General features: G+C 41.9%; 1 protein-coding gene across 3 annotated transcripts in view; it reads right to left on the reverse strand.

Annotated features, from left to right (window-relative positions):
- The window catches only part of LOC134079873 (E3 ubiquitin/ISG15 ligase TRIM25-like), a 16266-nt gene extending 5962 nt beyond the window's left edge, over window positions 1-10304 (reverse strand). Inside the window, exons 1-8 of one of the 3 annotated variants that reach the window (XM_062535987.1) lie at window positions 10144-10304; window positions 8654-9426; window positions 6303-6398; window positions 3985-4218; window positions 3396-3555; window positions 3251-3283; window positions 2794-2853; window positions 112-168 (exon numbers count right to left, since the gene is read on the reverse strand). In XM_062535987.1, coding sequence (XP_062391971.1) covers window positions 112-168; window positions 2794-2853; window positions 3251-3283; window positions 3396-3555; window positions 3985-4218; window positions 6303-6398; window positions 8654-9235 — 1222 coding nt within the window. In that variant the 5' untranslated portion in view covers window positions 9236-9426; window positions 10144-10304. Of the gene's footprint in view, window positions 1-111; window positions 169-2793; window positions 2854-3250; window positions 3284-3395; window positions 3556-3984; window positions 4219-6302; window positions 6399-8653 lie in introns of all 3 variants that reach the window. The other 2 variants (XM_062535988.1, XM_062535984.1) reach the window with 2 other exon arrangements.
- Window positions 10305-11780: the final 1476 nt, after the last annotated feature.

An 11780-nucleotide genomic window follows, 5' to 3' on the forward strand; every position in this document is an offset into this window, starting at 1 on the left:
AGGGCGCTGTATCTAGGCTATGCATGTTTCTTAGTGAGTATGTACATTCATACATTGTGTGTGTCAGTGTGTGTGTGTGTTTTTGTTTATTTGTTTGTTTGTCCAACTTACACTGCAAGAGCTCCTCTCTGGTCACTGATTCAGGAGAAACAACATGGACATCAGACACTGAAACAGAAAATATCATGTGGCATTATGAGTCCCCAGCTGCTTAATTGTTAAAGGCCTCCAACCTCCCACTAACAGGTAAAGATGGAGATGCCCTCATTCAAGAGTCCCTCATCTTCATTAGGAGGCTACGGGCATGTTTACAGGACCTTCAGTTCTAACCCAACTCAATCACTTCATTATCAAAATATAACTGCAGAAGCAAATGAGTAATCTATTGGTTTGGAGAACACTTTAAAGTAAATGTTTGTAAAAGCTGAATTCTAACTCCAACTCAGACCTCCATCCACTTCGGCCTTTTCGATTGTTTTTATATATATATTTTTAAGATCTACTGTATTTTTGCTGTTTTTCATTAGTGTCTTTAGACATTTGTGAGACCCGGCCATTCACTTTTGTCCTCTGTAGGGGACATCAGTCTAAGTCTTATAAATGAAATACCATTCATGCCAATTATTTCAATCCTTTTGTACTCTCAAGAGGACATCCTGGGCTTTCTGGTGATACCACAATTATGTGGGTTGGGTTAACAGATTTCACAAATTTTATTTTCAAAATGGCGACTATTGAGTTTTTTTCAGAGGTAATTGACCATTTTTGGTCATTATTATGTGTTTTATTGCACACAGTCAGTTTGTCTCAACTTGAATTCAGAGAGATTTCAGAAAGATTCAGCAATTTTAACACTTTCAAAACACAACTTTTGTTCAATGTCCCCTGTAGTGGACATCGGGACTTAGTACCCCCTGCTTTTTTAACCAATTTCTAAGTTTTAGAAGGTAGAGGGTGGAGTGAGGCAACAAGGGCTTTTCTACGTATTTCTAATAAATAAAAGGAGATACAGGATAAAAGGGGATCCCTTAATACAGCCCCAGAAGCAGTGTGTAAGCTAGAGCTTTAAGGTTTATTAAGAAATAGGTACATCATAGGTGAATTTGCCTCAATGTACATTACCCAATTTGTAAAAAGGTGTATTTTAGGTAACTGATTACTCCATTTACCTGTAAATGATGATTTGCCACTCCTATAAGTGCTTTCACATTTACAATTTATCCATCAAGCTTCCCTTCAGTACCTCTGCCATCCTAGGATGCCCTGACCACTAACGTTTCATTCATCTCTTGGGTCTGTGGCAGGGGGGTCAAAGGTCAAATTATGAGAGTCCCTATCACGGTGTACACTCTCTGATGCCCTCACAGCAAGCCATTGCACTTCTTCAACACATGTTTATTAAAGGGAGAGTGTAGTAACCCCTCCTACTATAAAACTTAGCTCTACAGTGTGCCATGTATGCAGACTGGCTGCAACACTGATGAGCCAGGCTCATTATTATGGCCGTCTGAATGCTTATTCAGACATTATGGCAATACTTCATTATAGTAGCCATCTCTGACAGCTATGTTAAAACACTTGAGGGGGATCAAAGCCATTCTTGGCCACCTATTTGCCTGTAATATCTCACATACCCTAACACCCCATTGACTTTAATGCAATACTATTACAACATACATTCATAATTCCCATCTGATAACACAGCAATTAATAACAGACTTGGATTTTTTTTGCTGCAGCATGTTTCTTTAGACCAAAAATACTTAAATCATCTAAAACAAATCACAAAATTAAAACTTTTTTTCCCCGGGTCTCAGGAGGATATATAAATTGTAAAAGGCCATAATTTGAAACGAAGAGGTCCAGCCACACCCCTATGCCTCTGAGGTTAGGAAGCTGAAAGAAGGTTTTAAAGATCCAAACATTCATTACATTGTATACATTATCCTGCTGATTACACAGCTACTTGCCAAAACAAGAAAAGAAACTTAACACAATTTATATCTAGCAATGTAATGAGCGGGATAATGTATAGAACGCCCAGTCATTATCGGGTAATACTGTAGGTCCCTTCAGATTGTTGTCGGGGTCTGGTTCGCCCTGTTGGGGCCTATTTCCTGATAATAACTGGTGTTCTTTAGCCTGGCTAACGCCTACCACTTCTCAAATGAGACGTGGTCTGGCAACCAGACGTTAATTTTCTCGTTTTTGAAAAAATGCCCAGATCCGTTCATTGGGCACCACGGATGTCTATCAAATGCATAGCTCACCCAACTCGTTCGTATGCAACGCTAAGGGCTGCCATTGACATCAGTGTAAATCCTTTGGCGTCGAATGTAGATGCAAGAAGGCAACGGAAACTTCTCGGATGTTCTGTGATTGGTTCGCCAACATCAGGCGAACATTTGGGCGTTAGTTTCCAGACTGGCTTAGCATCGGGATTGAAATCACCGCGCAAGGCAGTATGGGAACACCCCGGCTAGGTGTTCTTTACATTATCCCGTACATATAGAACATAACATGCTATTATGGGACAGACTGATTCTTCAAAACAATCTTTTTCTCCCTCAAGAAACATACACTTATTTGAATGGAAAACATACTTTAGTCATCAACAATCAAACATGCCCCATCTAAAACAATGTTAAACTGTGGTCAGATAGTAAATTGCAGTCTTTGGGTTAATGCAATGGTGAGACAGAGTGAAATTGATACCAGAGCATGTGCCAAAAGAAATCAACTGCTGGCCAAATTGAGGCTAGAGGCTGTTAGAATCAGTCAGTAGAGACTTACTCTTTGGTGGCAGTTTCACTTTACTGTTAGTTCTTCTGACTGGGAGTTCAGGATCAGTATCTGGGAACAAACACACACACACACACACACACACACACACACACACACACACACACACACACACACACACACACACACACACACACACACACACACACACACACACACACACACACACACACACACACACACACACACACACACACACACACACACACACACACACACACACACACACACACACACACACACACACACACACACACAAACACGCAAACATTCACAGAGAATCTACAGAACCAACACACATTTGCACTGATATTATCTGCATGTGTACAGTAGGCCTACTCCACCTTTGGGGAAAAGTTTGTTTTTAGCATCTGTGACAGGCCGGTCAGCTCTAAAAGAAAGTTTTATCTCAAGTGTAGAAGGGAATGGAACTTAATGACAGACTCACATTCTGAAGACCTGATGATCTGGATGTGCGTCACTGTTAACACACATAGAAAATAAATAGTCAGAATGAATCCATAACAACTGGAACATTATAAGGTCTCATACAAATTATACATGATTGTGTCCACTCTAGATGTTTGTCCAACCTGCTGCAGATATCTTGGCTACTTCCTGCTTGAAGATGCCATCCAGTTTCTCCTCCAGCTGCACCTTCACTGCAGAGACAGATTCCTTCACAGCCTCAAAAGAGAAACTCTGGTTGATGATCATGCTAGAGCGAGGAGACTCTCTGATCGATGGGATATTCTACAGAGAAAATATAAAAGTTGAGACATACTGTATGTGTGTGTGTGTGTGTGTGTGTGTGTGTGTGTGTGTGTGTGTGTGTGTGTGTGAGATTATGCATTAGTTTTTTTAGTATGTGTACCTGTTATATAGATACTGTAGGATCTACGCACTGTCAATACAATATAATTTTTACTACATCACACATCATCTGCACACATAGATTTTATTACACACTGTTATACTATTATAGTGTAATTTTCATCCAAAGGGGCACAGACTCTAGTGGCTATCAGGAATCAAGGTCAACGCCGGTCAACCAATCACCAGTCGATGATGTTACCCCTTCTCCACCACACACACACACACACACTACACACACACACACACACACACACACTAACACTTTTATAGATTCATTTCAGTTTCAGCAGTGCAGGTGAATGTTACCTTGAGGAAATGGATGTGATCTTGTGTGTGTGAAAGCTGCTCCAGCTCAGCATCTCTCCTCTTCAGCTCAGCAATCTCCTGCTCCATTCTCTTCAGGAGTCCTTCAGCCCGACCCACCTCAGCCTTCTCCTGACCTCTGATCAGCTGTTTCACCTCAGAGCGCCTTCTCTCAATGGAGCGGATCATCTCAGTAAAGATCCTCTCACTGTCCTCCACTGCTGTCTGTGCAGAGCTCTGTTAGGAGATACACAAAGAGGGCAGAAGACACAGAGGGAGGTGGGAAAAGTGTACAGCACACACACACACACACACACACACACACACACACACACACACACACACACACACACACACACACACACACACACACACACACACACACACACACACACACACACACACACACACACACACACACACACACACACACACACACACACACACACACACACACAAACATGTATTTATTTGCAGTACATTATTCATTCACAAAGAAAATTGATGTCCTTAAAGGTTGAATATTTTCTCGTTTTCTCGTTTTTTAACCCTATGAGCCCGACGGACGCAAAGTGCGTCAAAAACACCCATTCTTCTCTGTTACATTGCTCCGCGATTTGTCACAGCAAGATGAGCCGAATACTGCACGAAAGAGCAGAACCGGGGCTTTCCAATGACACTAGACACTAGTCTGTACGATCAAGTATGAACATAACATAAAATCATGAAGTTAAATCAAAGTATATCATATTTACAGTCTATAATGCTCTGCGTTCACCCAGGCATCCAGCACTCTCGCTTGAATTACTCACGCACCCGGCATCGCACAGACGTGACACGCACATCAAATGAAAGAGGAGAAACAGAGCTTTCCATCTATACCAAAGACACCGATCCTTTTGTGTTATAAAAACAGACGAAGTGACAAACAAATCATAATGTCATACAGCTTCGGCTACCATTACTCATGAAACCGCTACCAGAACTATATGGCACGCATGTCAGATGGTAGAGGAGAGATAGAGCTATCCACAGATACCAAATACAACCTTCTTGGCCATAAAACAGACGAAGGGACAGCAAAATAATAACTTCATTTAGCTCCACTTACCCCATGTTTTTGTGTGGCATATTAGCCTATGTTCATAACCCAACGTTATCATGTGTTTCTCTATGGCAAGTCACGTTCATAATACGGTTTTGAGATCCTAGCAAACTCCTGTATGGTATCCAATTCAAGACTCATATTGCATCCAAATTTGTTTGACAAATAAACACTTTTTTTGCCTTTACTTTGTTCATTGCAATGCAGTAAAACATATTATAGAGAATCATCATCTGTGCACGTCATGTGCGCTACCATGCAAACAAGTCAGGTCAGATCAGCTAGTGTCACAAATATGGAGTGCAAAACGTGTCAAAAAGTGATTTCTCATCACTAAATAAAAATGGCCATTTATTTCTGGAAGGCACACACCACATATTTCTGTAAATTGCTCAGCCCCAAAGTATACCTCCACTATAGTTCTTATATTGCCATTTTCAGGACAGTCAGGCCTACACAACCATGGAAGTCATGTCGAGCTGTCAGCTTGCTGTGGTGAGATACACGTCAAAATGTAAGAATTTGTATAGTATGCTTTTTAAATTTGTATTATTTAAAAATCTAAATCAATGCAAGTATTTATACATTATATTGTGGCAGATCTGGGTAGCCTAGACTGTGCTGAAAGAAACAATATGTAGCATGTGTGAATGGCACTTACAGTAACCAGGATAAATGCTTCTAACTAGAGGTAGTGAAAATGCCCTTAAAACAGCTTGGGGCTCATAGGGTTTTAAGCTTGCAGGTTTCTCTGCAGAGCTTCCCCTACAGCCTTAGGGTACATTTTACAACTCTCCTCAATTGGTCTGTCTGTCTTTTCATGAGCATGATTGTGAGACTGTGAGACTTTCTGTTTGTCAGAGCCAAATTTGCAATGGGGGTTTGCAGACCTTCCCTGAAAGTTTCATCGAAATCCATCCATAACTTTTTGAGTTACCTTGCGAACAGACAAATAAACAAACAAACAAACAAACAGACAAACAAACAAACAAACCCTGATAAAAACATAACCTCCTTGGTGGAGGTAATTACGGTATTATCTGTTGATGTGTCTGCTCTTCGGTACATGTCTATCATTGAGTGATGACCAAAACCAAATTCATTCTGAGAGATGACACTATGGGTATCTGCTAATATCTTATCATCACAGCAACCATACTGGTTATAGTAACATTCAAGAGCTGAGACCTTCATCAGTCTGCTGTTATCTTCTCACCTTGAGAGTCTCCACAGCCTTCCTCAGCTCCTGCAGCTCCTTCTCTCTCTCCTGGATTCTCTGCTGGAATCTCCTCTGGCTCTGCCCCAATTGCTTCTGTTTTTTAAAATACAGACATGCTTAACTATGCCTCCTATTCTTTTGACAAAAGAATAATTACAAATGAATGAATCACAAATAATTTCTTCATGAACAGGTAATTGTGTATAAACAACATGAACCCATTTCAGGTGGTGAACTGGCATTAAGTACTAAACAAATCAACAAGAAGTTGTAAAAACTAGATGTACCGCAAAGCGATACACAATATGACCGCCGCTCAGTCCTGCACATTCTCTCCGCAAATATCAATCACGCTTGTGTTTCCATCGCCTACTCCATCCCTACTGCAACTTTTATGTATGTAAATGAGTGTGTGCATGTGTGCGCTTGCTTTTGTGTATGAGTGCTTCTCTGTCTAGTGTGAGTGTGTGTCTGCTTGTGTGTGTGTTTAATGTGTCTCTGAGTATATGTTCACTGTGTTCTCTGCCGTCACTGTCACTCCAATATCAGATAACACACACACACACACACACACACTCACATGCGCGCGTGTGCACACACACACACACACAAACACACATACACAGGCACACACTCACACACGCACACACACACACACTCGCGCACACACACACACACACACACACACACACACACACACACACACACACACAAACACACACAAACACACACAAACACACACACACAGGCACACCCAGAGAGAGAGAGAGAAAGAGAGAACACACACAGAATACACACAGATAACACAGACATAGAGAGAGAGAGAGAGAGAGAGAGAGAGAGAGAGAGAGAGAGAGAGAGAGAGAGAGAGAGAGAGAGAGAGAGAGAGAGAAAGAAAGAGAACACACACAGAACATGCACACACACATATACACACATGCAAACACACAGATGGGCACACAGAAACGCACCCACACACACAGGCTATAGTACATCACACACACACTCACTTCTCAGCTCCGGTGGTCTCACAAAATGTACTCAAAGATGTGTGTGTGCACGTGTGTGTGTGTGTGTGTGTGTGTGTGTGTGTGTGTGTGTGTGTGTGTGTGTGTGTGTGTGTGTGTGTGTGTGTGTGTGTGTGTGTGTGTGTAGGTGTGTGTGTGTGTGTGTGTGTGTGTGTGTGTAAGGGTGTATGTGTGCATGCGTGTGGGCGTGTTTGTGCATGTGTTTGTATAATGTTTTATGTACATGTGTGTATGTAGTGGTGCGTGTGTGTGTAGGTATGCGTGTGTGTGTGTGTATTTATGTGTGTGTGTGTGTGTGTGCGTGTGTGTGTGTGTGTGTGTGTGTTCCTGCATGTTTGTTGCACCCAGAGCAACCATTCTCTTTTAAAACATATTTGGAAACTAGTTGATTAAAGGTTTCTAATGGTGTCACTTATATGTTTCTAGGACAAAAACTAGCAGAGATTGAGATGTTTGGAACAGTTTTTGAAATCCCCAGGGGGGGATTTAGACTCCAGATAATACCACCATCTACTGGCCGATGTGTATACAGTCCTGAATGTACACATAAATCCATTTATTTTATAGCCCCCCATGGATGAAATTCCACAAAACTTGGCATACTCCCAGAGGGTGTCAGGTTAATCATACACATGAAATTTGGTGCAGTTCATAACATCTCATCTGAAGATAGGGGCAATTAAAGCAATATTACATTGCATTTTCAATTTTTACGATGGGGGGGCAAATCACAAATGACTGGTTATAAGCTAAGTTGATGCAAGCTCTAGAGAACAACATACCATAAACATTTTGTCATCCTTGGTGCCACGGTTCAGGTAGTTATGTAGGAAAAACTGTCATTTTTGGGCTTCGGGCGGGGGCAGCGCGGGGGTGGAGTGACCCCCGGGGACGAAACGAAAATTTTCCATAGAACTCTACTGGGGCTACATGCCCACCAAGTTTCATGCGCTCCGGTGTTACGGTGTCCCGGGAATCGTTGACGAAAAATGACGGGAAAAAAGAAAAAAAAAAAAAAAAAAACTTTGACAACAACTATATGACCGCTTCGCTAGCTACGCGGCGGTCATAATGATCTTTTGTGTGGTATCATGTTCAGGTGGATGATGCCATGTCGATGTTTAACAGGTTGTGAACAATATTTTGCACTTTGGACCTGATAATGATTTGTGTTTGTGTCTTCTCTTATGAGAAAGAATGTCCGCAGAGAATCAGTAGACTTAAAGAATTACAATGTTCTTATAACTAATAATTACTGTACTGTATGTGTATTAGACCTTTCATATAAAATGAAGACACAAGTGTAGCTCCAGTACTCACCTGTTGGTCAGTCCATTCTGCAGCAGCTGTGACTGTGTCATGGCCTTTATGGTCGTCCATCGTGCACAGATAGCAGATACAACTCTGATCGGTACGACAAAATATCTCAAGAACCTTGTTGTGACGAGAGCAGATCCTCTCCTGTAGCTGGCCTGTGGCATCAACCACTGAGTGTTGTCTTCCTGGATGTAGGTCATTGTGAGCTTTATAGTGAGTTTCACAGTAAGACACCAGACACTCCAGACAGGACTTCACAGCTTTGAGTTTTCTCCCAGTGCAGACGTCACACTCCACATCTCCAGGTCCAGCATAATTGTGAGGAGCAGCTTGGATTCTGGTCCTCCTGAATTTCTCCACCATTTCAGCAATCAGAGGGTTTTTGTAGAGGACAGGTCTGGGAGTGAAGGTGTGTTTGCACAGGGGGCAGCTGTAGACTCCTTTCTGGTCCTCTTGATCCCAGCAGCCCTTAATGCACCTCATACAGAAATTATGTCCACAGGGAATAGTCACTGGATCCTTCAACAGGTCCAGACACACTGGACATGTGAAAGACTCTTCTTCCTGAGAAACTGCTTCCGCCATTTTCTAGCTCAACAAACACCAAGTAGGCCTACACACTCTGAGAAGCAGCAGCAGAGGGAGAGTTGAGTTTTCGTTTCTGTTTTGCTTCATCAGAACTCTCAGGAAGAGGACTGGTTGGGCTGGTGTGGGAGGGTGAGGATGAGGGAGTAGCCAATCAGATTCCTGTGTGTCTGAGTGAGACACTGGAAGAGCTGGTTGGATCAGATTTATATTTAGAATATGAACTGAAGTTCACTCAACACGTTGGTCATATGCAGTTATAACAGAGTCAGATTCTTAGTGAAAATATAAAGGACAGTTAATGCGTTTTTTCTCTCAGCCAGGAATACTCAGAGACATAACTGAAGTTAACAAAGATTTTAATCGGGATAGAAATTAGACACCCTGGACATGTGCAAGACTCTTCCTGCTGAGAAATCGCTTCAGCCATATTCTAGCTCTAACAAACACCGAGTCCACACACTGAAAAGCCGCAGCAGAGTGGGCAGAGCAGAGGCAGCAGAGCAGAGTTTTCTTTTAGTTTCACAACTAGTGCGGTAATGTTGTTTTCATATCGGGATATTCGGCGGACATTCGCTTATCCAAAAGACGCACAGTCTTTGGTCTGATTGGTTGAAAGACTATCCAAGCGTACTGAGTCATTTGAATTATGTCTTTAATCACGCCTCTTGTGCAGTAGAAATGAAGAACAGACTCCCCCAGACTAATGTTCGATTATTTTTCAGCCAGACTGAGCTGTTTGTCATGTGTGTTGCTTACGATTCTAGGCTTCAGTCCCGTTCACAGAGCTCTACATGTCACAGAATTGGAAGCAGCAATAGTTCACTTGTAAAGAAAAGCACTCCGAGAGCGCAGACCCCCGCCCGCCCGGTGCCTCGTGAATCGATTCAGTGTTTCGGATCACTCACGTTTCTTCCTTGGATCATTTCAGATCTTTCTTGAAAATCTCATTGAAATCCATCCACAAGTTTTTGAGTTATCTTGCTGATAAGCAGACAAACAAACAGACCCCGATGAAAACATAACCTCCTTGGCAGAGGTGGTAACGCGCTAACACCAAACAGCAGAAGCACACTGCAAACGACATAAAGCTGTGAGCTAGCTTTTGGTTTTCAAAATAAAAGTCCTACTTCGCTGTACAACAATTGGCACAATCTTCCCATGTCAATATGGCAAGCTGTGGCGGACTTGTGGCCAAATAAACCACACAGTTGTGACCTTCTTATAGAGCTCTTCGTAATACAGATAAAATTGGAAATGACTTCTTTTAGTGTTTGGGGCCACTTGTAGGCACCAGGTAAGACAAAATTAGCTGTGCTGTCAAAATGAGTTATGAGTTTATTTTAAAGTAAAAATAACTCCACTGTGTTCTTTTTAGATAGCCTAACTAAAATACTGATGTATCCCCAACAGTTCAAGTTATACAAAATTGTATAATTCTTACCTGAGATCAAGCAAAGCGTAAAACCGAACAGCTTCATGACTGTAGTTTCTGAAAATAAACTAATTGGCACACAAATCTTCCTTTGAGAAAGAGCACAGACAACTTTAGTGGGGTGGATTGTCATTACAATCGTTACTCTGATGGTGAATATAGGGGGTACACTTTCAATTGAGAGCTTATTGTAATTGCATGTGTGGGTGGCTTGCCAGTCCATGTTGTAAAACATGAACCATGACCAACTTTGTGTGTTCTTTTTAACACCACCCTCAGAAATAACTATACAGTGCATTGCTAACGTGATGTGATAATGATGCTATCTTTCTGCTTGCAAACATATAAAGTAGATACAACACTGTATGGTGGACTTCTCCACTATCCTCGGACTTAAGTTTGCCTAGAAATGCTATGATATATGATCTTCAGAAGTAGGCCAAGCATACTAGCTGGACATTTATTTACACGTACACATGTTATTATCCCACAACCCATTTAACATAATTTTCATAATGAGAAACTATGAATGCAAAATAAACTGTGCAGTGGGCTCAGTAGTGTTGTTTGTGCTTGTCCCTGTGCTGAGTGTGTTTTACTGCTCATGTGCATGAATGTGTGCTATAGTGTGTGTGTGTGTGTGTGTGTGTGTGTGTGTGTGTGTGTGTGTGTGTGTGTGTGCTTGTCCCTGTACTGAGTGTGTTTTACTGGTCATGTGTATGAATGTGTGCTATAGTGTGTGTGTGTGCGTGTGTGTGTGTGTGTGTGTGTGTGTGTGTGTGTGCTTGTCCCTGTACTGAGTGTGTTTTACTGGTCATGTGTATGAATGTGTGCTATAGTGTGTGTGTGTGTGTGTGTGTGTGTGTGTGTGTGCTTGTCCCTGTACTGAGTGTGTTTTACTGGTCATGTGTATGAATGTGTGCTATAGTGTGTGTGTTTGTGTGTGTGTGTGTGTGTGTGTGTGTGTGTGTGTGTGTGTGTGTGTGTGTGTGTGTGTGTGTGTGTGTGCGCTTGTCCCTAGTTAGTGTATTTACTGGTCATGTGCTTGAGTGTTTGTGCTATAGTGTGTGTGTGTGTGTGTGTGTGTGCTTGTCCCTGTAGTGAGTGTAT

Source organism: Sardina pilchardus, chromosome 5, assembly GCF_963854185.1.
Source record: "Sardina pilchardus chromosome 5, fSarPil1.1, whole genome shotgun sequence".
In the NCBI taxonomy this organism is placed as follows: domain Eukaryota; kingdom Metazoa; phylum Chordata; class Actinopteri; order Clupeiformes; family Clupeidae; genus Sardina; species Sardina pilchardus.